Genomic DNA, 26,486 nt, shown 5'->3' on the forward strand with positions numbered 1-26,486 from the left:
AAAAAAAACACACACACACACACACACACACACACACACACACACACACACACACACACACACACAGAGAGAGTTGTATTACACAGTCTAATGTTGCCTTTACACTGGTAAAGGCTACCTCTTCTACTACTTGTTATGTTTCACCACTCTTTCCATTGTTACACAACATGAATCAATAATAACATTGAGGGAGCGAGCACACAAGCACTTCACTGCACCTTTTACAACTGCTGTTCACTGGGTATGGGACCAATACATTTCAATTGATTTGGTTTTAGTTGTAAAACTAACATCAGTAAACATACATCCGTTCAGCACACTGCCTGACCTGACCTACGCAGGGCATCAATTTACTGTATCAGAGATTCCCAGCTCTCCTTTCAACCCTTCCTCCTCCCAACTCCTCTCCTCATACCCACCTCACCACCGTCTGTAGGCCTATGAGGGACGGTGAGAGATGTGGCTAACAAAACACACTTTTGCTCCAAACCATCCATGTTCCACAGCTGCATTGAATGATATAATGTTCGGAAACAGTGAAACCTTAGAATATTCAGAATGTGTCTCCTTAACAGACATGGACTGATTGTAATTTATGCATATGTGGAGGAGTGTTAAAACTAGTGTGAACACTAAGTCATCTGTTGCCAAAAATGGTTCAATGAAATGCATAACAGATAATGAATTAAAGCTAGCTATTGCTGTCAAATTGATGTGCTAATAGTCCGATGCATTGCAAGTGGGCAATTCCATGGTAAAGGAATTACGCTGAGACTCCAATTTCTCACTTTAAAATGCATGCCCAATAAATACCATTGATTTAAAAATGTTATAAGACATACAACTCTATGCACAATGACCTTGGACTATATCGTTGTTTAAGACGATGAAACCAGCAAGACGGCTAGTCAGCCAGCCAGCTGGCTAGCGCTTTAGCTAGCCTAGCTACAGTATGCTAGCTGTCAACTCACCCCTCTCTCGACGCCTCCTGTCTATGCAGAATAAAACACTCCGGAAAGTGACCACCGCGCATAAACCCAACTGTCACGACGTGCTCTCGCTACCTGTCGCCAGTAACCTCCCGTTTCGCCGTGCATGAAGTGTCTGTTTCCTGAATATCATCGGTTTAGTAGCGCCAGCAGCATCCGACCATCCTCTCACCTGCTCTTTTCTTCTCCGCTGGTTGGGTGGGAACAGAGCACCGACGAGAAGTGAACCGACAACCTCACAGTGGCGCATGCGCAAAACCGGTATCACATCTCATGTTCACCTTTCATGGTAGCAGACGATAGATAATACAAAACTGTGATCGCGACATTGTATCTAAATGTACAAGTCCAACACTGTATCCGACTGTTTGATTATGATATTGTATGCAATGCATGCGCCAATAGTTCTATAGTTCACAATGAAATGTGAGTTTCCTTCTGATGTGATGTAAGATCTCTATCGATTAGCCAATAGAGGCCTATTGATCGTCTATTAGGCCCTAGCAGGCTAATCTATTGATCATAGATGGGAGCATGTTCTACCAGATAAATGCATGCATTTATTTTGTTATTTTTAAAACTGTTTACCCCTTTTTCTCCCCAATTCCGTGATATCCAATTGGTAGTTACAGACTTGTCCCATCGCTGCAACTTCCATGCATTTCTGTGATTGTGCTTTATTGTTTGCCATGATAATTTGGACAACAGCGCCGTCCGTTGGATACAGTTTTCAGATCTCATGTTGTGAGTGATATTTGATAGCGTATGAATAATGCAACAAAGGATGAGATAGATTCGAGAAAGTAATAAACAACTATAATAAGTCTTTGACATTTCAATTTCTACAATGCATCTGAAGTCCTGCATTCATATGCACTACTATAAACCAAATATTTATGAGGCTTTTTCTATAAAAATGTGTACAAATATATCTATATAATAATAATAATATTCCAATAAATATTATATCCCAAAGATGTTTCCATTGATTACTTTGTTTAAAGCTGGTAGGCTATATAGGCATGTTGTACGCAGGGATAAATATAGTCTCAATCTACATCAGCAGAACATGATGTGTTTATTCCACCGCCATGACATAGTGCGCATCTTATTCCACCACCATGACATGGTGCGCATCTTATCCCACCGCCATGACATAGTGCGCATCTTATTCCACCACCATGACATGGTGCGCATCTTATCCCACCGCCATGACATAGTGCGCATCTTATTCCACCGTCAGTGCGCATCTTATTCCACCGCCATGACATAGTGCGCATTTTATTCCACCGCCATGACATGGTGCGCATCTTATTCCACCGCCATGACATAGTGCGCATCTTATTCCACCCCCATGACATGGTGCGCATCTTATTCCACCGCCATGACATAGTGCGCATCTTATTCCACCGCCATGACAATTGCGCATCTTATTCCACCGCCATGACAATTGCGCATCTTATCCCACCGCCATGACATGGTGCGCATCTTATTCCACCGCCATGACATAGTGCGCATCTTATCCCACCGCCATGACATGGTGCGCATCTTATTCCACCGCCATGACATAGTGCGCATCTTATCCCACCGCCATGACATGGTGCGCATCTTATTCCACCGCCATGACATAGTGCGCATCTTATCCCACCGCCATGACATGGTGCGCATCTTATTCCACCGCCATGACATAGTGCGCATCTTATCCCACCGCCATGACATAGTGCGCATCTTATCCCACCGCCATGACATAGTGCGCATCTTATCCCACCGTCATGACATAGTGCGCATCTTATTCCACCGTCATGACATAGTGCGCATCTTATTCCACCGCCATGACATAGTGCGCATCTTATCCCACCGCCATGACATAGTGCGCATCTTATTCCACCACCATGACATGGTGCGCATCTTATTCCACCGCCATGACATGGTGCGTATCTTATTCCACCGCCATGACATGGTGCGCATCTTGCCCAGACAGCCATAGCCAGGAGCGCACTGGCAACTGGACTGACAGACAGACACAGACAGACAACCAGCTAAATGTGGCCGGGGCGGTCACCTGATGATTGCTCAATCTTGACTCACGGTTCAGGAATACACTATATTACACCTAAAGCAACAACAAGCAATGTGATTTAGATTTGGTACAAAAGGTATGTGTGGAAAATGTCTACTTTTATTATTGTTTTTAATAACGTTATTTCTTATCTACTGTCGGCATGTAACATGGAAATAATGGTTATTTTGTGGTTTGACTGGTTATTATTGTGCATGACAGCTTGCCTTGAGAGAGTAGTTTACTGCAGAACTATTCTTTTAGATTTCATTTAAAGTCAGCTACATTCACAACCGGTAAGGACAAGGGAGTGTCTGTCAACTAAGTGTAAATTGGGTGACTAGGTAGTTTTTCTGCAGTGATTGAAGGAAGATGACGGTGACGTATTCCAGTAAAGTCGCCAACGCCACGTTCTTCGGTTTCCATAGACTTCTACTGCGATGGAGAGGCAGCATCTATAAACTGCTTTATCGGGAGTTTATAGTCTTTGTACTGTTATATACCTTGGTGAGCCTCGTTTACAGGTAGGAATAATATTAAGCTATTAAGGGTTTCTCCTTAAACACATTAGTGTTGTCACGAATACAAGTCCTCGGTGATATGAAATATGTCTAATATAATTGTTATGTTATTTGTGTATGTATAGTCTATAACATTATCTATTATCTGATTTTAATCTGTTTATAACTGTGAATACAAATGAAGGTGTCATATGAGCCTTTGATTTGACTTTGCATGATGGGTCTGTAATTGATTTGTATCGCTGTGATATATCAATAACTGCATGCGAACAAATCTATAATGTTTCTTAATTAATTAACACATCTATCTATCTAGACTTGCTCTCTCAGACCCTGAAAAGCGTTTCTTTGAAAAGTTGGCTCTTCACTGTAACAAGTATGCAGAACAGATTCCAGTCACGTTTGTGCTTGGTAAGTCAGTACAACTAGCGCGTGCTTGCTGAGTAGTTTATAGCAGCTCACAGCCTATTAACCCTACGAGCTACTAGCGCTGTGCTGAGATGAGAATGCCTGTTTCTACCTGAATACTGTATAGGTGCTTTCCAGATGTGCTGAAAGTGCTTTACAATTTAAGTGGGAAATTCACCTCATCCACAACCCCATGTGTAGCTTGCCTGGCTACCCAAACTCTTTGCTCCAGCCAAACGCTACGCCACGCCCACAGATGTTGGTTTCTTCTCCGCGGTAATGGAGCGAGGAGCAGCGGAAGAATTCAGTTTGAGTCGTCGGGCAAATGTGTATCAGCCACCTAAAAACAGAATGACAACAGTGCAATACTTTCTCGATCACCACACACACACGCACACGCACACACAAACACACTGGTTAACTGTCTGACCTGCTTGCTACTATCCAACCAAATTAACCCAACTAATCCTCAACAGTGCCAGGCAACAAACTAATGATAGTGATTTTTCACTCCTTACATAACAGAAGCTCTCAGACAGACACTGATTCCAGTGGGGAAATGAACTGGTGATTGAGTTAATGGAAGGAAATCATTAGTAGTCGGACCAAAGCAGGGAAAGTGGGATATTGTTGGGTTTGTTGGTTTGCTTGGGTGCTAGAGTGCTTTGCATGGCATATCAGATTGTCGCTTAATAATGTTGTGCTTCTGTGTGAATGGCACAAAGTGGCTTTCATGACATTTACGTATCTCACTTTATGTCAATAAGATATTGATATTGACTGGGATGAAGTTGCCCTAGACAATGATCTAGGGGTCAATTCTCTGTTTTGAGCTTGAGGATCAAAAGTAGCCTGAAGAGTACTGCACTATGTAGGAAATTAAATGTCATTTCGGAAGCAGCCCTTCTCAACCCAAACCTCATCCTTGGTTGCTACTGTAGTCATACCTGACAAAATACTGTTTAGACTTACTGTAGACCAGGGATTTCCAACCCTGTTCCTGGAGAGATTACCGTCCTGGAGGTTTTAACTCTAGGAACAGGGTTGGAGTTAAACCCTACAGGAGGGTATCTCTCCAGGAACAGGGTTGGAGTTAAAACCTACAGGAAGGTATCTCTCCAGGAACAGGGTTGGAGTTAAACCCTACAGGAGGGTATCTCTCCAGGAACAGGGTTGGAGTTAAAACCTACTGGAGGGTATCTCTCCAGGAACAGGGTTGGAGTTAAACCCTACAGGAGGGTATCTCTCCAGGAACAGGGTTGGAGTTAAAACCTACAGGAGGGTATCTCTCCAGGAACAGGGTTGGAGTTAAAACCTACAGGAGGGTATCTCTCCAGGAACAGGGTTGGAGTTAAAACCTACAGGAGGGTATCTCTCCAGGAACAGGGTTGGAGTTAAAACCTACAGGAGGGTATCTCTCCAGGAACAGGGTTGGAGTTAAAACCTACAGGAGGGTATCTCTCCAGGAACAGGGTTGGAGTTAAAACCTACTGGAGGGTATCTCTCCAGGAACAGGGTTGGAGTTAAAAACTACAGGAAGGATGTAGAGCCCTGGTGTAGATGATGTCGATATCTCCTTCTATTCTCATCTTCTTCCTCCCTGCAGGTTTCTATGTGACCCTGGTGGTCAACCGCTGGTGGAACCAGTTTGTGAATCTGCCTTGGCCCGATCGCCTCATGTTCCTGGTCTCCAGCTGTGTTCACGGCCATGACGAGCAGGGCCGCCTCCTCAGACGCACGCTGATGCGCTACGTCAACCTCACCTCACTGCTCATCTTCCGCTCCGTCAGCACCGCCGTCTGTAAGAGATTCCCCACCATGGAGCATGTGGTGGAGGCAGGTACGACCCCCAAGGGGATAACGGAATGCAAATAGATGGGGTCAGGGGAAACTCATTTTGACAGGTAGATGCTGTACATAACGTCATGGACCAAGTAGTGGAAGCAGGTACCTCAATGACATGCGCTTGGCCTTACCTGACCCCAATAGAATACACATAGGTGGGGTCAAAGGTTGACCAGGTTTGGTTTACAGGTTTGGTTCAGATCAAGTGTTCTCTCAACCTTCAGTAGGTCAGGTTCAGATCAAGAGAGTTCACTCAACCTTCAGTACATTTTTTTACTTTTATCCCTTTTTCTCTCCAATTTCCAATTGTTAGTTACAGTCTTGTCTCATCGCTGCAACTCCCGTACGGACTTGGGAGAGGCGAAGGTCGAGAGCCGTGTGTCCTCCGAAACACAACCCAACCAAGCCGCACTGCTTCTTGACACAATGCCCACTTAACCCGGAAGCCAGCCGCACCAATGTGTCAGAGGAAACACCGTACACCTGGCGACCGTGTCAGCGTGCATTGCATCCGGCCCGCCACAGGAGTCACTAGAGCGCAATGGGACAAGAACATCCCCTGCGGGCCAAACCCTCCCCTAACCCAAACGACGCTGGGCCAAATGTGCACCGCCCCATGGGTCTCCCGGTCACGGCCGGCTGCGACAGAGCCTGGCCTCGAACCAGGATCTGTTGTGGCACACACCTTAGACCACTGAGCCACTCGGGAGACGCTTCCATAAGTGTTTTATTGGTAAACAGGATGCGTGACATGTGAGAGTTAAACAAGGATCTGTAACTGGATCTTCTAGGACCATCTTTTCACTTCCTTCTTCAGTTTCGTTGGACTACCCAGGATCAGCCAAATCATTAGGATTCAGTGATTGAATTAGACCTACTAAAAGCCTTGTTTCCTCTAACCACTAGTATTCCCCTAGTACTGCCGTATCCACGCCTCATCCTCCCCCTACCCCCCTCCTCCTCCTCCCCCTACTCCTCCTTCCACTCCTCATCCTCCACCTCCTCCCCCTCATCCTCCTCTTCCCCCTTCTCCCCCTCCTCTTCCTCCTCCTCATCATCTTCCTCTTCCTTCTCCTCTTCCTCCCCCTCTTCCTCCTCCTTCTCCTCCTCCCCTCCTCCTCTTCATCCCCCTCCTCCTCCTTCTCCTCCTCCCTGCAGGCTTCATGACTCCAGAAGAGAGAAAGATCTTTGATGCTGTCAAGTCTCCCCACCTGAAGTACTGGATCCCTGTGGTGTGGTTTTCTAACATGGCGTCCAGGGCTAGGACGGAGGGGCGCATAAAGGACAGCGTGGACCTGCAGACCATCCTTAACGTGAGTATGGCAGTAGCTTGAACAGGCATAGATAGATAAAGTATACCTGCCACAGGATACAGAGGAGACATTTTGGCTCGGAATCCTGCAGAGGTTGTAGCCTGGACCGCGTGGACCTTCAGACCATCCTCAATATGTGTATGGCAGTAAGCTGAGCAAAGCAGAGATATACCAGTAAACAGAGGAAACACAAGAGGGTAATCCTGCTCTAAATAGAGGAAATTGACTCCATTTTGGCTCTGAAGGGTTACTGGATACCTTGAATCCAGGAAGGAAAGATACAATCCTAACAACAGCCAGCAGGGTTACTGGATACCTTGAATCCAGGAAGGAAAGATACAATCCTAACAACAGCCAGCAGGGTTACTGGATACCTTGAATCCAGGAAGGAAAGATACAATCCTAACAACAGCCAGCAGGGTTACTGGATACCTTGAATCCAGGAAGGAAAGATACAATCCTAACAACAGCCAGCAGGGTTACTGGATACCTTGAATCCAGGAAGGAAAGATACAATCCTAACAACAGCCAGCAGGGTTACTGGATACCTTGAATCCAGGAAGGAAAGATACAATCCTAACAACAGCCAGCAGGGTATGGGATACCTTGAGGACAGGTCATGGAAGAGATGACTAGTCCAAGACTGTCTGCTAAACACAAGGCATGCTGAGTATTATGAGGGGTAACATTATACTGTTTACTGAGAGTTAAATATTCTTAAAGTACAGCTCCTTCATTATAGTGACATCTTTATGAGGAATAACATTATAGACATGGACTTAAATGTAGTTAGTTTACAGCTCCTTTACTTGTGGAAATAGATATGAAATGCAATGATATAGAACTGCATTGACCCTCACTAACACTATGCTAAACTCTGAGCCTGTCTCCTCTATTAATACTACCTTGATCCTAAAAGGGTCTGGATCATGTTGCTGTGTGTGTGTGTGTGTGTGTGTGTGTGTGTGTGTGTGTGTGTGTGTGTGTGTGTGTGTGTGTGTGTGTGTGTGTGTGTGTGTGTGTGTGTGCTGCAAAGGAAAACTCAGTACTCCCCATGCTCTGTCTCTCTCTCTCTCTCTCTCTCTCTCTCTCTCTCTCTCTCTCTCTGTCTCTGTCTGTCTCTCTCTGTCTCTCTCTCTCTCTCTCTCTCTCTCTGTCTCTCTCTCTCTGTCTGTCTCTCTCTCTCTCTCTGTCTGTCTCTCTCTCTCTCTGTCTGTCTCTCTCTCTCTCTCTCTCTCTCTCTCTCTCTCTCTCTCTCTCTCTCTCTCTCTCTCTCTCTCTCTCTCTCTCTCTCTCTTTCTCTCTCTCTGTCTCTCTCTCTGGTTCTCTAGGAGATGAACACGTTCAGGACTTGGTGCTCCACTCTATTTGGTTATGACTGGGTTGGGATTCCTCTCGTCTACACACAGGTGTGGATAGCACGTACGCACACACACGCACACACACACACGCACACACACACACACACACACACACACACACACACACACACACACACACACACACACACACACACACACACACACACACACACACACACACACACACACACACACACACACACACACACTTACCCAGGGAATCTTCTGGTAATAGCCACTGTGCATACCATGTACTATAACTCCCACTGTCCTTCTGTGTCCTCTTTAAAACCCAGTGGGTTGTGACAGTGTGGTAGCCTGAAGCAGGGTTTCCCAAACATGGGCCTGGGGCCCCCTGGGTGCACATTCTGGTTTTTACCCTAACACTACACAGCTGATTCAAATAACCAACTCATCATCAAGCTTTGATGATTTGAATCAGCTGTGTAGTGTTAGGGCAAAAACCAGAATGTGCACCCAGGGGGGGCCCCAGGCCCATGTTTGGAAAACCCTGCCTTAGAGGATGGCTTCCCTCTCTCCCCCTCTCCAATCCCTTTCCCTTTCCACTCCCTTTCCCTCTCTCCCCTCTGCTCTCTCTCACCCTCTCTTCCCCCGTCTTCCTTCTCTCCCCCTCTCCAATCCCTCTCTCCACTCCCTCTCTCTCTCGTCTCCCCTCTCCCTCTCTCCTGTCTCCCCTCTCTCCCCTCCCCTACTCCCCCTCTGCTCTCTCTCACCCTCTCTTCCCCCGTCTTCCTTCTCTCCCCCTCTCCAATCCCTCTCTCCACTCCCTCTCTCTCTCGTCTCCCCTCTCCCTCTCTCCTGTCTCCCCTCTCTCCCCTCCCCTACTCCCCCTCTGCTCTCTCTCACCCCCTCTTCTCCTCTCTCCCCCCGTCTCCCCTCTCTCTCCCCTAGTGGGCAATAAGCCCTCGGCTCCTCTCTCCCTCCATCTCTCCTCTCTCTCCCCTAGTGGGCAATAAGCCCTGTGCTCCTCTCTTCCCCTCAAGCGGTTCCAACCAGCTGTGGACAGGGAAGATGCCGTCCCTTTGTGATGAGCACGTCCAGGGCAGCTTTCTGTAACACCACATGATGATTTCAGAGAAATGGAGAGTTCAGAGTAATGGATGGGGCAGCAGGACCCGAGGGTAGGATGTGTTCTCTATAGCCATTGGCTAATTGGGTAGCTGCCCTCTATCTCTCTGCGGTCTGAACAAATTGCCAGTGTGACCTCTGGCGAGTCAGTGACATCTGTTGATCTGTTTTCTGAGTGTTCTGATGACCTGCCCAGGGACTGCAGTTGAAAATGAGCTTTTACAGTAATGTTGACTAAAGGTCCCTGTAAAACTAAATGTATTAAAGTAAAGTTTCATGTGACGTTTGTAGACTGATTTGTTGCTGTTCAGGCAGCAGCACTGTGAATTAAATGAAACCATTGACGTGATCGTGATCAGTTTTCAGAGGCTATGTAATCTCAGACAGTAAATCACGTCAATGGAATGACTTGGCCATGAGTGTCTCAGCCAACAATGAAAATACTCACATGGTCACATGTCAAATAAATCCTGTTTATTGACATTGTGTTTATTTACATTGTGTTTATTTGCATTGTGTAAGTGTTTATTTATACTTGTAAATAGCTACAAAGACAAACTGTGGAACCATAACTCTCCTTCCCTCTCTCTTCTCTCCCCCCTCTCTCCATCTCTCCTCTCTCCCTCCCCCTTTCTCTCCCCTCCCCCTCTCTCTCCCCCTCCTCTCCTCTCCCTCCCCCCCTCTCTCCCCCTCCTCTCCTTCCCCACTCTCTCCCTCCCCCTCTCTCCCCTCTCCCTCCCCCTTTCTCTCCCCCCTCTCCTCTCCTTCCCCCCTTTCTCCCTCCCCCTCTCTCCTCTCCCCCTCCTCTCCTTCCCCCCTCTCTCACTCCCCCCTTTCTCTCCCCCTCTCTCTCCTCCTCCCCTCCCTCTCTCCCCTCTCCAGGTAGTAACCCTGGCCGTCTACACCTTCATCTTTGCCTGTATTATTGGTAGACAGTTCTTGGACCCAGCTCAGGGTTACCCAGGGCATGACCAGGACTTTTACGTTCCCATCTTCACTATGCTACAGTTCTTTTCTACTCTGGCTGGCTCAAGGTACGACACACACACACACAGTTGTTATTGTAGTCCAGCTGGCTCAAGGTCCTGTCCTCCACAAACCTTTTTGTCTTCTGGTTTCAACCAGGGAAATTAGATCCCAGTCAGTAAATCACAGTACTGTGGATAACAATTTGGGTTGTGATGTTATTATGAAGGTCTTGTGAGAGTGAATGTGGGGTTACAGAGTGTACAGTGTCAGTGTACCATGTCTGTACAGCTGCTGCACAATGTCTGACAATACATTTCATTGGATGAAAATGGGGATTTGTAAGGAGTGGAAGTATGGAACCCAAATTCTGTTGACAGTAAGATTATCTATGCCTTGTTTTTTGTGGGATTTCATTTGTCAACCAATGTTGTAATCCCTGATGTCACATGACTGTCAGTTGTTTGATGTCACTTCCTTATCAAGACATTTTTCTGGGATAATGAGCAGTGATGTGAGAGGTCCTTCTCCTTCAGGTTGCTGAGCAGCTCATTAATCCATTTGGGGAGGATGATGATGACTTTGAGGCTAACTGGTGTATCGACAGAAATCTGCAGGTTACTTTCAATCAATCAATCAACCAAACATTTGTTGCAAAGTTCCTCACAGTAACCCAGACTAGTTTTCATGTCTTTCCCAAGCCAATATTATTGATTGACATGTAATTTGTGCCAATCGATCACTCAGTCAATACCTGTGTGTCTCAGGTGTCGTTGATTGCTGTGGATGAGATGCACATGAACGTCCCTCCAATGACTAAAGACATTTACTGGAACGACTCTGCCGCTCTGCCTCCCTACACCCTGGCTGCTGCCGACTACTGCATACCCTCATTCCTCGGATCCACCAGAGAGTTGGAGTGAGGACATGCAACAAAACACACACAAACACACACACACACACACACACACACACACACACACACACACACACACACACACACACACACACACACACACACAGTACACGCAAATGTATACTAAAGTCCTACGTATGCAAGGACACGTGTTGGAAAAACTCCCATCTCTCCTCAGCTAGATATCTGTCTGAGAGAAGATGGACAAGAGGGCATGACTAGAGAGGGTACAGTTTATGTGTCAAATTGACACATTCTATCTAACCCTAACCCTTTTCCTAGTCTCGTGTTGCCATACCTCCAAAATCACATTGTTTTTTTCCTGACCTTAACCTAATTCTCCTAACCTGCTACGAAAAGTCAATTCCGGTCAATTCTGACAAGCTGTATACTATCTAGTCAAAAACGTTATTATTCACTGAAATATCCACAAACTGTACACTATCTAGTCTAATGTATTCACTAATATCCATAAGCTGTATACTATCTAGTCTAATGTATTCACTAATATCCATAAACTGTATACTATCTAGTCTAATGTATTCACTAATATCCATAAACTGTATACTATCTAGTCAAAAACGTTATTATTCACTGTAATATCCACAAACTGTACACTATCTAGTCTAACGTATTCACTAATATCCATAAGCTGTATACTATCTAGTCTAATGTATTCACTAATATCCATAAACTGTATACTATCTAGTCAAAAACGTTATTATTCACTGTAATATCCATAAACTGTATACTATCTAGTCTAACGTATTCACTAATATCCATAAGCTGTATACTATCTAGTCAAAACCATTATTATTCACTGTAACATCCATAAACTGTATACTATCTAGACTAACGTATTCACTGTAATATCCATAAACTGTATACTATCTAGACTAACGTATTCACTGTAATATCCATAGGCGGTATACTCTCTAGTCTAATGTATTCACTGTAATATCCTCTATCTTTCAGTCTATCGGGCATTTTTCAGTTCGGAGAGGCAGACAAAATGGACATTCACAGACAGGACAGCCACAACAGCAATCACAACTTCCGTCATGGTCGTCAAAGGTCCGTCCTGGGGCACGTGCGTAGGCTTCTCAGCGTCCAGGATCCCCCCGAGCTCGTCCCTCCTCGTCCCTCCTTTAAACGTCACAGCAGTGAGGCCTTCTTCCCCTTCAGACCTGACTCCCATGACTACCCTGGATCAGACGACCAGGCTCCCCCAGGACCGGATCACTCTCTGTTCCCCAGACCCAACCTCTTTAACTCCCATAACCCCCTCTCACCCAACCACCCTCTGGATACACTACGGGAGGTTAGTAGTACTCTTTCTTCCCTGGACACTGAGCCCCGTACGCCGTCCTTCACAGACCTGCCTCAGTGGGTGGTAAGTCCACCTGCTTTTTCTGATGATCATGGGGATAGTGGTTATGGGGGTGATGGAGGGATGTGTGGGGCATTATCTGGGGCTCCACAACCCCTGAATCATATAGAAGTCTTCTCCCAACAGACAGGGCATGAGCAGGTCTCAAATAAGCCTGGGACTCCAGTAGATCTGTCCCCCATTGTGGAGGCTCTGGCCCTGAACACGAATCAGGGCAACAGCTGTACCCAACCGAGGCCCAAGAAGTTGAGCTGGAACGTCCCCAAAGACTGGTGTAAGCCACAGAGACGTCAGCTGTCCTTCCAGTTCTCCAGACAGGGCTCAAAGAGCTCCCTGCACAGCCTGCCTAGTCCTAAAGGCCTAGGGAGGAGGAGAGGCCGAAACACTTCCACAGCCCTCCACTTTCCTGCTGAGCCTGCCCAGTTCGAAGCACTGCAAGTCCCAGAGACAGACATTCTGGAGTCCAATGGTCATGAGAGTGACAAGAAGAACACCAATGACAGCCAAGAGAACAAGGACAAGTCACAATCAGAGAACTCATAATATTATTCTGACATACAGTACATATCAACCTGTTGTGCCCTAATATGAGTCATTTAACAGGATCTCTAAGGGTGTACCCAGCATTATTAATTGACACCCTAATAAACATCAAATGTTTGTTTTATAATAAAAATGTAATTTATTCAGTCACCGTTCAATGTTAATCATTGTACTCACTCACAAAATGATGCAACAAAAAACACCTGATTGCATTAAAACAATTATTTATTAACTTTAGTAGAATGGAAATGCATTAATTATTCTCAAAAGATGCCAGACAGCCACTGATAATGCTGGACAGACAGACACTGATAATGCTAGACAGACAGACACTGATAATGCTAGACAGACATACACCGATAATGCTGGACAGACATACACCGATAATGCTAGACAGACAGACACTGATAATGCTAGACAGACAGACACTGATCATGCTGGAAAGACAGACACAGATAATGCTAGACAGACAGACACCGATCATGCTAGACAGACAGACACTGATAATGCTGGACAGACAGACACTGATAATGCTGGACAGACAGACAGACACCGATAATGCTAGACAGACAGACACCGATAATGCTGGACAGACAGACACTGATAATGCTGGACAGACAGACACTGATAATGCTGACAGACAGACAGACACTGATAATGCTAGACAGACAGACACCGATAATGCTGGACAGACAGACACTGATAATGCTAGACAGACAGACACCGATAATGCTGGACAGACAGACACTGATAATGCTGGACAGACAGACACTGATAATGCTAGACAGACAGACAGACACCGATAATGCTGGACAGACAGACACTGATAATGCTGGACAGACAGACACTGATAATGCTGGACAGACAGACACTGATAATGCTAGACAGACAGACACTGATAATGCTGGACAGACAGACACTGATAATGCTGGACAGACAGACACCGATAATGCTGGACAGACAGACACTGATAATGCTGGACAGACAGACACCGATAATGCTGGACAGACAGACACCGATAATGCTGGACAGACAGACACCGATAATGCTGGACAGACAGACACTGATAATGCTGGACAGACAGACACTGATAATGCTGGACAGACAGCCGTTCAACCTTTCCATGAAGCACTTCTGTCTCAGTGATGATGACAGGAGGTGAAGCTTGGTGATTCCATGCATCGCTTCATCCACTCTTCTATCACTATCCTTCCTTCTTTCTTTCCTTCCTTCCTTCCTCACTTCATCCCTCCTTCTATCATCCATCTATCCATCTCTCCCTCTGTCCATTCCTCCATCCATCTCTCCCTCTGACCATCCCTCCTTCACTCCCTACTTCCATCGCTCAGTTTACCCTTCCCACCTTCCATCTATCTATCCATCTCTGCATCCAACGTTGTATAGCGTGTGTGTCTGGCCTTAGCGAAGCCCACCCTGTCCTGTCCCCGGTCATAGATGCTATAGTAATCAGAGAGGAACACGTCCCCTAGGATCCACAGAGGATCCGTCGAGGAGTGCAGATCCTCCGCCTGGAACCCACTGAAACAGATCTCATGATCACCCATCATCTCCTGAAGAGAGGGAGGGAGGGAGGAGGGAGGAGGGAGAGGAGGAGGGAGAGGAGGGAGAACGAGAGAGAAGAAATGAGAAGGGAAGAGAAGGAGGGAGGAAAAAGAAAACGAGAGAGAAGATATGAGAAGGAAAGAGGAGGAGAGAGAAGGAGAGAGAAGGAGAGAGGGAAGGAGGGAGAGAAGGAGGGAGAAGGAAGGGGAAGGAGAGAAGGAGAGAGAAGGAGAGAGAAGTAGGGAGAATAGAAGAGGGGAGAGAAGAATAGAGAAGGAGGGAGTGAGAAGGAGGGAGAGAGAAGGAGGGTAAAGAAGGGAGAGAGGGAGTGTGTCAGAAATATGACAACAATCATAACAACCATTCATCAAATACCGTATGTTTTTTGACACAGGCCTACCGTAGGACACCAAAAAATATATATAGCTATAATTTATACTAAAATGTTTATCACACACAAGTTAAAGTATATACTGTAATAGTATGTATGCCGAAATCTGGAAATATCTCACTTGTCATGTTCATTCACTGTATGTTGGACCAGTACCCACCCTTCTGACGTAGGACTCAGCAGTGAGCACGTATTCCACCCCGTTGAGCATGATGGTCACCTGGGGCAGGCTGGAGAGCCGGGCGCAGTCAAGCAGGTACTGCAACACATTTTCCTCATTGAAAAGCATTGAAGAGAATTGGAATTTCAGTGTACTTCCTGAATCAACTGGAATTTAAATGGAATTGAGCCTCGTGCAGCCCCTGTAACTCTACAGACTGGCATGGAATGGGCACACTTCTGCAATGGAGGTGGGGGTAGCTCCTATCAGTAGTAGTAGAAGTAGAAGTAGAAGTAGTAGTAGTAGTAGTAGTAGTAGGAGTAGTAGTAGTAGTAGTAGCAGTAGTAGCAGGATTAGTAGTAGTAGTAGCAGTAGTAGTAGCAGAAGTAGTAGTTGTAGTGGTAGTAGCAGTAGTAGCAGTAGTACTAGTAGTAGTAGGAGCAGTAGTAGTGGTGGTAGCAGCAGTAGAAGGAGTGGCAGTAGCAGTAGTAGCAGCAGTAGTAGTAGGAGTAGTACTAGTAGTAGTAGAAGCAGCAGCAGTAGTAGTAGTGAGTAGAAGCAGCAGTAGTAGTAGTAGTAGCAGCAGTAGTAGTAGTAGTAGTAGCAGTAGTAGTAGTAGTGGTAGTAGTTGTAGTAGTATGGTAGTGGTAGTAGTAGTAGTAGTAGTAATAGCAGCAGTAGTAGTAGTAGTAGTAGTAGTAGTAGCAATAGTAGTACTAGTAGTAGTAGTAATAGTAGTAGTAATAGTAGCAGTAGTAGCAGCAGTAGTAGTAATAGTAGTATTAGCAGTAGTAGTGGCATTAGTAATAGTAGTTGCTACATCTGCTCCTGCCACGCCTACTTCTCATCCTGGACCTCCCTAAACTTGCTACCACTCCCCAGTGCTCTCTCCCTCTCTCTCCCTCTCTCTCCCTCTCTCTCCCTCTCCCTCTCTCTCCCTCTCTCTCCCTCTCTCTCTGTGTGTGATTGTGTGAGTGGAGACAGGTGTGCTGGAAGCAGAGCAGTTTCCCACCAGCTGCAACCTGTTCCATAATCAAGAACCCTATAAATACTTAGCCCTGCCACTTCCACACTGCCAGATTGTAGCCTCTACTCAGTCAGTCTGCATTTCTAGCTGTTTGTTACTGCATAGATTTTGTTATCCTATTGTGTCACGTTGCTTTTTCTCTCCGCTATAGTCCCGTGTGCTCTGACTCTGGCACCTGTCCCTCGTCTCCTCAGTTTCCTTCCCCTGGGTCCCCACTCTACTGCTTCATTGGATTCTGCTCCAGACCTGCTTACCTCTCTATTACCCACCCGAGATTCCCCTGGACTGCACCCCATCTCCTCTCCCGCTTTTCAATAAATACATTGGTTACCTATCCTTGTCTCCTCGTCTGAGTCTGCATTTGGGTTCACCTGCTCCGCCAGGAGGAGGGGGGGTGGCTCATAATGGGTGGAATGGTATCAAACACGTGGTTGATACATTCCATTGACTCCATTCCAGCACTGCATCTCAGTGCTAGAGATGTCTCTAGAGACCCTGGTTCAATCCCGGGCACTATCACAACCGGCCATGATTGGGAGTCCCATAGGGCGGCGCACAATTGGCACAGCATCATCCGGGTTATGGGAGGGTTTGGCCAGGGTATGCCATCATTGTAAAATAAGAATTTGTTCTTGACTGACTTGCCTAGTAAAATAAAAGGAGTTGGTAGTATATAACGTGGTCTTACCTCTCCAATGGAGGTGGGGGTAGCTCCTATCAGCTGTTGTAGAGCGAGGATGTCACGGGTGGGACCGATGATGAGAGACGTGCCTGTATCAATGATGGCCTGACAGCCATGGGGACAGAATGTCAAGGCTCCCTGGACCTGTATACTGCAGTGGAAGAGGTGTAGCAAAACATGTGTTCAGAACTATAGGGAGATTACCTTTTTGAAGAATTCAATCTCTAATTTGGCTGCCATTTTGGTTTACTATGATACAGCAACAAGATGAGACTAAAGGGACTTTTCTGACCAGCATCCCATTGACCTCCTGACTAGCCAAAACCTAAAACCTGCCCTAACCTTAACCTAACCCTGACCCTAACCTTCTTTTAACCAATTCTGAAATGTAATATTGGTTTGTACGTCACACCCACGTCCCCTAAGTTTTCCCCACAGCATCACAACTGAAATCAGGGACAATTCCACCATTACCCCACTAGATGACTGGACAGCACAATATTCTCCTTTTCTCAGTCATATGAAATTGTCAAACAGTTGCCTCACTCTTGTAGGCAGCCCTACTACTAACTGTGGATATGTCCCCCGGTTTGACAGAGGGACAAGATGATATGAGTTATCCTGGTTCTGACCCAGTTTGACAGAGGGACAACATGATATGAGTTATCCTGGTTCTGACCCAGTTTGACAGAGGGAAAACATGATATGAGTTATCCTGGTTCTGACCCAGTTTGACAGAGGGACAACATGATATGAGTTATCCTGGTTCTGACCCAGTTTGACAGAGGGAAAACATGATATGAGTTATCCTGGTTCTGACCCAGTTTGACAGAGGGACAACATGATATGAGTTATCCTGGTTCTGACCCAGTTTGACAGAGGGAAAACATGATATGAGTTATCCTGGTTCTGACCCAGTTTGACAGAGGGACAACATGATATGAGTTATCCTGGTTCTGACCCATTTTGACAGAGGGACAACATGATATGAGTTATCCTAGTTCTGACCCAGTTTGACAGAGGGACAACATGATATGAGTTATCCTAGTTCTGACCCAGTTTGACAGAGGGACAACATGATATGAGTTATCCTGGTTCTGACCCAGTTTGACAGAGGGACAACATGATATGAGTTATCCTGGTTCTGACCCAGTTTGACAGAGGGACAACATGATATGAGTTATCCTGGTTCTGACCCAGTTTGACAGAGGGAAAACATGATATGAGTTATCCTGGTTCTGACCCAGTTTGACAGAGGGACAACATGATATGAGTTATCCTGGTTCTGACCTGGACATCTTGATCTGCCAGTAGCTCTTCAGGGTAACAGGGTTCCAGTTGATGGGTCCACTGTAGAGCGCCTCGTCCATCCCTCCTAGCAGCAATTCTCCCTCTGGGTCCCTTGGCATCTTACTCCTGGAAGCAGAAGCAATCACATTACGATGGGTAAATGGATCAATTCTGCTCCTCTAGATCAGTAGGGGAGTGATAAAAGAATTTATATGTTAATGGCTGTAAGGCAATCGTTAATGTGACTGACTTAGGTTTGGAAGTACAGGAGAAAATTCTTAACCTCACAGCACTTATAACTGATGTATGGTGGGCTTGTACCAGCAAAGGACGCATACGATAGACACTACCAAAAGGGTGGTTAGGAACTTGCGCCCCGATGTTATTGGTCCAACCAGCTCGAGTTAGTCATCAGAGGCCAGTTATAGGAGGCCAAAGTAGGCACAGGAGGAGTTTTGATCAGGATGGGAGTAGCCCTGTCTAGATGGATGCTATTGGCATCCCCAGGGGAGTTCCAGATAAATACAAAGCTATGAATCAAATAGGTGAAGGCTTTACCACTACGTTCTTATGGTGGTTGACAATAAATAAAAATGTGGATTGGAGTAACTACATCTATTATAAACAACAGAGATTCATGAATGAAACCGGGGATGCAGTAAAGGGGTTCTCTGACCAATTATCCGCCACCTCCCTCATGACCTGGCAAAATAGGCTGGCTCTCGATATGTTATTGGCAGAAAAGGGCGGGGTATGTAGAATGATAGGGGTTCATTGTTGTACGTATATTCCTAATAACACAGCTCCAGATGGATCAGTGACCAAGGCCCTGGCCGGTTTAACCACATTGGCTAACGAGTTAGCGGAGAACTCTGGGGTGGTTACCTCACTGACTGGGTGGTTCGATAGTATGTTTGGAAAATAGATTTTTGAAATAATTACTGTGTTATGAGCTGCATTCACCTGTATGAGTGTGTTGGTGTTGTGTGGTTCCCATGTGTGAGAGGTTTAATCACCAGGACTCTAGAGAGATCGATGACGCAACAAATGATGAGGTATGGACAGATTCCGAGCTCCGACCAGTGGGATGACAACTTCATGTCTCCAGGCCTAGTAGATGGCTCCGTTTCTTTCAACCACGAGGAGCCCATGTTGGATGAGACTATCTTCAATGTTTAGACAGACTGTTCATTTAATGAAGATTATAATGAAAATCCTAAAAAGAAAAGTTATAATTGGAGATAGGCCTAGAACAGTCGTTGATGAGTATATGAGGTTAATACATGTATATTGGTTTTGTTTGATTTTGTGTGACATTTATAATTCCAATCACAATCAAGGTTGACGTATCAGTGTGTAATATTTAGTCAAAGGGTGGATTGATAAAGGAATTTATATGTTTAAATTAATGACTAAAGAATTCCACCCTGAAACATATAATACTATAATTCTAATAATGTATGTGTGGGACAAGTTTAGAGGGAGAAAACAGGGGCTGGTAGACTACACATGATAACTCTGAAAAAGCTGACGACAGGAGGGCCTGTTGTTTATCACTTCCAAGGCCTCTCTAATCTATGGAGGAGAGAACGGCGAGAAACTGCCAAGGCCGGTAGAAAAGTGATAAACCTGTCTCTCTTGTGTGTGTGTGTGTGTGTGTGTGTGTGTGTGTGTGTGTGTGTGTGTGTGTGTGTGTGTGTGTGTGTGTGTGTGTGTGTGTGCGTAGAGGGGGTTATAAAGACTGTTAAAATTTTGGTTGACTTTAGAACGTTCTCTGAATAAACCTTACGGACCTTTTGCAGAAGCTGAGTCTTTGCCTAATTATTATTCAACCCAGGGTCTTACAAACCTCAGGGATTGGTCAAAGCTTAAATAATTGTTAGTTATAATCATTGGGATTGAAAATTCTCGTGACAATTACGATGGGTAAATGGATCAATTCTGCTCCTCTGGATCAGTAGGGGAGAGTGGGATAAGTCGAGACAAAGAGGTACGTTGAGACACACTTGTTTCTAGGAAACCATAGACAAAATGTATAATTTAACCAAATATTTAAAGAGGCAAACATTTCATGGAGTCTGTGAAGGAAGAAACCACATTGAAAAAGTGGTAAGCAAGTTAGGTCCAAAATTTTTTTTCACAAAGTTTATTGCAGTAGAGGTTTCATGATGCTTGTTTCCAAACCAAAGTAGATCATTTTACGATTGTTCTATACATTGGTTGAGGTCTCCAAATGCTTCAATATGAGGACCTAAACATGGCATGAAAGTTCATCCTTGTAGCTGTGTGGGCTAATATTGTCACGCCTTGACCATAGAGAGCCCTTGGTTCTCTATGGTGTAGTAGGTCAGGCGTGACTAGCGGGTGATCTAGTATGTCTATTTCTATGTTGGTGCTAATATGGTTCCCAATTAGAGGCAGCTGTTTATCGTTGCCTCTGATTGGGGATCATATTTAGGTAGCTATTTCCCCACCTGTGTTTTGTTTGTTTTGTTTGTCCTCACGGTCTTTGTAAGTTTTGTTATTTTGTTTTTGTTAGTTTCACTTATATAAATATGTGGAACTATACTCACGCAGCGCCTTGGTCTGCTCATTTCCAAGAACATGACAAATCTAGTCAAAATGTTTGCCTTGGGATAAGTTGAGCCAATGGCCTTGGGATAAGTTGAGCCAATGGCCTTGGGATAAGTTGAGCCAATGGCAATTTGAGCAAATGTAAGGGTTTTCTTCCCAGGCGTAATGCAAGGCATTATCACCGGTTTATGAGGTAACAACAGGGCCTGTGTTAAAATTACAAAGTGTTTGTTAGGTGTTAAGAGATGCTTAAAATTATTAAAAGACACAAAAAAAGTGATTGTGTTGAATTGTGTTTGGGAAATACAGTCATTTAGCAGACGCTCTTATCCAGAGCGACTTACAGTAGTGAAAGCATACATTTCATTTCATGCATTTTTTTTGTACTGGCCCCCCGTGGGAATCGAACCCTGGCGTTGCACACACCATGCTGGCATTGCAAACACCATACTCTACCAACTGAGCCACAGGGAATGACCCGAAATAAAGTAAGACATGATTTTAAACATTTCATTCAATAGAGAAATTCGGCTTTATTTTTTTATTTTTTCCTTTATTTAACTAGGCAAGTCAGTTAAGAACTAATTCTTATTTCAATGACTGCCTAGGAACAGTGGATTAACTGCCTTGTTCAGGGGCAGAACGACAGATTTTTACCTTGTCTGCTCGGGGATTCGATCCAACGCTCTAACCACTAGGCTACCTGCCGCCCCACCCCACCCTGTCCCGCGGCAGGTAGCCTAGTGGTTAAGCGTGTTGGCTTGAATCCCTGAGTTGACTAGGTGAAAATGTGTTGATGTGCCTTTGAGCAAGGCCCTTAACCCTAATTGCTCCTGTAACTCACTCTGGATTAGAGTGTCTGTTTAATGACTGAACTGAAAAACGTACCCCATACGTACCCCATAACCGGGGCAAGTTGTGCCAAGAAACCGCTTTTTCTGGACAAGCTATGTTTTCAAAACTGTAGTGTTTACATGAATTCTGATTATTTCCAGAGATACACAACATCCTGAAATATATGTAGATATCTTTGTTAGAAAGAAAACGATATTTCCCTTGACAGAGTAATACTAAAAAATGGCTCAACTTACCCCACTCTCCCCGATCATTATCATCAAGTTTTAGTCTACAGTAACCTGTAGGTCTGTGTGCCTGGGTAGTGTACTTCACCATCATCATCAATAACAACATCATGATGGGTAGACAGACAGATCTATTCTCTGTGGTCCTGGGTAGTGTACTTCACCATCATCATCATCATCAATAACAACATCATGATGGGTAGACAGACAGATCTATTCTCTGTGGTCCTGGGTAGTGTACTTCACACATCATCATCATCATCAATAACAACATCATGATGGGTAGACAGACAGATCTATTCTCTGTGGTCCTGGGTAGTGTACTTCACCATCATCATCATCATCAATAACAACATCATGATGGGTAGACAGACAGATCTATTCTCTGTGGTCCTGGGTAGTGTACTTCACACATCATCATCATCATCATCAATAACAACATCATGATGGGTAGACAGACAGATCTATTCTCTGTGGTCCTGGGTAGTGTACTTCACCATCATCATCATCATCAATAACAACATCATGATGGGTAGACAGACAGATCTATTCTCTGTGGTCCTGGGTAGTGTACTTCACCATCATCATCATCATCAATAACAACATCATGATGGGTAGACAGACAGATCTATTCTCTGTGGTCCTGGGTAGTGTACTTCACCATCATCATCATCATCAATAACAACATCATGATGGGTAGACAGACAGATCTATTCTGTGTGGTTCTGGGTAGTGTATATGTGTACTTTTACCTACTTGCTGAGGTAGAAGGAGAAGATGGGCTGGTCCACGGACTTCTGGTTCATGATGCTGTCGAAAACGGGTGTCCCCAGTTCCTCAGCCAGGGAGGGGTACGCCAAACCCAGCACCCCGTCAAACTTAGCCATGACAAAAACATAACCTGGCTCGTACACCGACTCTCCAAACTCCTGGTTTTGCACCGTCAACGGGCCTATCTGGACAACCACAGGGACGTGTCAGGTGTATGAATTACTGTGTATACACAAAGGCCTTTCAGGAATCTTACATCCCACACCTGGTTCATTTGTCAACGTTACATTGTACATGTGTTGCTGTAATACTAGTAAACGACTCAATCCTTTCAAAACATTTACACCTTTTAAAGAAAACAAAGCATCAGTAAACAATGTCGTCCCCCCACAAATGATGCACCGCCCCCTCTATTGCAAGACCCATCCTTCAACCAAGTTTAGTTCAAATCAAGACCCATCCTTCACCCAAAGTTTAGTTCAAATCAAGACCCATCCTTCACCCAAGTTTAGTTCAAATCAAGACCCATCCTTCACCCAAGTTTAGTTCAAATCAAGACCCATCCTTCACCCAAGTTTAGTTCAAATCAAGACCCATCCTTCACCCAAGTTTAGTTCAAATCAAGACCCATCCTTCACCCAAGTTTAGTTCAAATCAAGACCCATCCTTCACCCAAGTTTAGTTCAAATCAAGACCCATCCTTCACCCAAGTTTAGTTCAAATCAAGACCCATCCTTCACCCAAGTTTAGTTCAAATCAAGACCCATCCTTCACCCAAGTTTAGTTCAAATCAAGACCCATCCTTCACCCAAGTTTAGTTCAAATCAAGACCCATCCTTCACCCAAGTTTAGTTCAAATCAAGACCCATCCTTCACCCAAGTTTAGTTCAAATCAAGACCCATCCTTCACCCAAGTTTAGTTCAAATCAAGACCCATCCTTCACCCAAGTTTAGTTCAAATCAAGACCCATCCTTCACCCAAGTTTAGTTCAAATCAAGACCCATCCTTCACCCAAGTTTAGTTCAAATCAAGACCCATCCTTCACCCAAGTTTAGTTCAAATCAAGACCCATCCTTCACCCAAGTTTAGTTCAAATCATGCCAGTGCTGTCAGAGACATCGCTTATGAGACTAATGTATGATCAGAAACAGATCCACAGTCATCTCCCTGATTTCATCGTATAGCATCTAATGAAATCAGATGTGTTTAATATAACATATTAGACAATCCCCACTAGAAGCTGAGCTGATAGAAACTACACTCCAATTCATTTGGGAACATGGGCAGTACAGGGATAGGGGTTAGGAATATTGTGTCACCTTGAGGACTTCCCTGCCCATGATGCCCAGCATGTGTCCCTTGCCATAGTGGATGCCAAACATCCTGCCGTCGTGGTTGAACGTGCTGGACTCAAATGCTTTGAACTTGTGGTGCATGCCTGGAGAGAGAGAGAGGGAGGGAGAGTGAGAGAGAGAGAGAGAGAGAGAGAGAGAGAGAGAGAGAGAGAGAGAGAGAGAGAGAGAGAGAGAGAGAGAGAGAGAGAGAGAGAGAGAGAGAGAGAGGGAGGGAGGGAGGGAGGGAGGGAGGGAGGGAGGGAGGGAGAGAGAGAGAGAGAGAGGGAGAGGAAGGGAGTGGGAGGGTGGGAGAGTGAGAGATAGAGAGGGAGAGGGAGAGGGAGGGAGAGAGAGAGAGGAAGCGAGTGGGAGAGAGGGAGAGAGGGAGAGAGGGTGGAACACAGTGACCTATAGAGGCTAGTCTGCTCTTGTCTGTGTCACACAGTCAGCAGATAAACACTGACTCTAGATAAACAGGAATACATTAGTCTGTTTGGAACAGATTCTAAAAAGATAGTATGGAGCAGGTAAATGTGTTTTATAGTGTGGTCCAGTCCCAAAAAACAGATTGGATTAAGCACAGAAATACAAATGTCCGTTTACCCGTAAGTACATTATTTTTTCCCCTAAGTGTCGGTTCTGTTAATCCCTAGCTGTGTTCTGAAGTCTCACCACAGGCCTCTGAGACGCAGTAAGAGGATGGGACCCATAGGTCAGACGATCCTGTATCAAACACTACGGTGAAGTTCTGTTCCGGGGTACCCAGGCTGATCAGTCCATAGTACTGGGCCTGGACAATCACACACAGGGAATACAATGACATTTGTCCATCCATGTATTCTGAAATCTATACAGTGTGCTGATCAACTCTTCACAAATGTACAGGTCTGACTTCAACACAGTGACACCATAAAAGTACGATAGGTGTTTTGATGTTTTTCAATATACTGAACTGATGACTGGTTTTTTCTTCTCTCCATATAATACACCAGATACCACAGCAGAGTCCCTTGGTAGGGAACCAGCAGTTATTACAGTTCAATACACTTATTCACTTCCATTCAGTCCCACTTACATCCATGAAGTTGTAGAGCCTCTCGCTGCTCTTACCCAGCCTGAGAGAGGGGATACCAGGGGGGTAACACTGGGCGTACCTCCGGTTGAACACATCAGGCTGGTGGTCCCTCATGAAGACCTCCAGGCGATTGGAGGCTCTCAGCTGAGTACGCACAGAGAGCATCCGACGCAGGGGGATCCTGGGCCGAACATACTCAGGTTGGTGGCCATACTGAGGTAGTTTAGATACAGTACACTTGTAGATGCTTCAATAAGGACCAGAAACTAACTTTTTCATCCACTAGCAAGTCAGACTTTTGGCTGCTGAAGGTAATGTGTCCCCGATTGAAAGCCTCTTTCATTCCTCACTTACTTCTTATAATGATTCTAATCAGGGTCGGGACGGATTATATATTTTTGGGGTTGGGGGCCCCTGGGAACGTGCCCGTTCTGTAATCTGAACCTGATTCTCACGCATTACCAAAAATATTCAAGTAGGGCAAAACATTTTCAAGTATCTTGAAAGGTTTTCAAACAAAGGCCAAATGTGAAAGATCTGTCAGTTCTTACCTGATCAGCCCATGTGCAGTCCAGGTACAGCAGATCAGGGTCAACACAGTCCACCTCATCCTGACTGGTAGTGTCTGTCAGTGGCTGCTGCAGACCAGACGCTCACTGAACACAGGCTGTAGACACAACAAACTGGCTGTCATTCAGCACTGAGAGGAAAGGTAGGAGGTGAAAATGGGTGGATCTCATTTCCTTGAGTCCTCGCATCCTCTCTTCATGCCTCCTCTGAATTCTCATTCAATGGGTTTGGAGGTGAGGAGCCAGAGAATTGATATTCTCCAATGGACTTTTGATCCCAGTAAGACCAGCCCTAACACAGCCCAGCAGATCTCTCCAGGGGAAATGACAGTGAGACAGTACAACTATGAGGATCTATATTTTATGCATGTGTAACGTCCAGGATGGATTGATGCATCCTTGAATGCTTTCAAGTGGATATTGCACTTCCTTGATTCTGGGTATTTGAGATTGCTGGATTCCCAGTATACGTAGAACACCCCCATATCAGCCTAAACATCTATCTGGATACTTTTACCAGACTGAGGTTGAGGTGACCGAGACCTGCGGATGGTGTTCACGTTAGGT

General features: G+C 45.2%; 1 protein-coding gene and 2 pseudogenes across 2 annotated transcripts; 1 reads left to right on the forward strand and 2 right to left on the reverse strand.

Moving 5' to 3' along the window:
* Window positions 1-1,248, reverse strand: part of LOC106595282 (rab-3A-interacting protein-like) — an 80,525-nt pseudogene extending 79,277 nt beyond the window's left edge.
* Window positions 1,249-2,985: 1,737 nt separating this feature from the next.
* On the forward strand, window positions 2,986-13,563 carry LOC123728286 (bestrophin-3-like; annotated as a pseudogene).
* Window positions 13,564-14,313: 750 nt separating this feature from the next.
* Window positions 14,314-26,171, reverse strand: LOC106576650 (cathepsin E-like). Of its 2 annotated transcripts, none has more exons than XM_045700250.1 (9): window positions 25,902-26,171; window positions 25,351-25,531; window positions 24,948-25,065; window positions 24,261-24,379; window positions 22,926-23,125; window positions 18,514-18,639; window positions 17,230-17,374; window positions 15,515-15,613; window positions 14,314-14,971 (listed from the first exon to the last, which is right to left on the reverse strand). In XM_045700250.1, the coding sequence occupies exons 1-9, from the start codon at window positions 25,958-25,960 to the stop codon at window positions 14,771-14,773; spliced, it is 1,248 nt and encodes a 415-aa protein (XP_045556206.1). In that variant the 5' UTR covers window positions 25,961-26,171; the 3' UTR covers window positions 14,314-14,770. The 2 variants fall into 2 exon arrangements, with proteins under 2 accessions (XP_045556206.1, XP_045556207.1); XM_045700251.1 differs by having other exon boundaries at window positions 14,692-14,971; window positions 15,476-15,613.
* Between the last annotated feature and the right edge of the window lie 315 nt (window positions 26,172-26,486).

The sequence above is a fragment of the Salmo salar genome, chromosome ssa17, assembly GCF_905237065.1.
Source record: "Salmo salar chromosome ssa17, Ssal_v3.1, whole genome shotgun sequence".
NCBI lineage: Eukaryota > Metazoa > Chordata > Actinopteri > Salmoniformes > Salmonidae > Salmo > Salmo salar.

What these genes read in the sequence shown, in the direction of transcription:
- LOC106576650 (XM_045700250.1), bottom strand. Translation starts at nt 25,960, where the DNA reads ATGAGGTGGACTGTGTTGACCCTGATCTGCTGTACCTGGACTGCACAT. An exon ending in TGGGCAGGGAAGTCCTCAAG is followed by an intron (nt 23,126 to 24,260) that starts GTGACACAATAT and finishes GTGGTTGTCCAG; the next exon opens with ATAGGCCCGTTGACGGTGCA. An exon ending in CCCCCACCTCCATTGGAGAG is followed by an intron (nt 15,614 to 17,229) that starts GTAAGACCACGT and finishes AATGTGTTGCAG; the next exon opens with TACCTGCTTGACTGCGCCCG.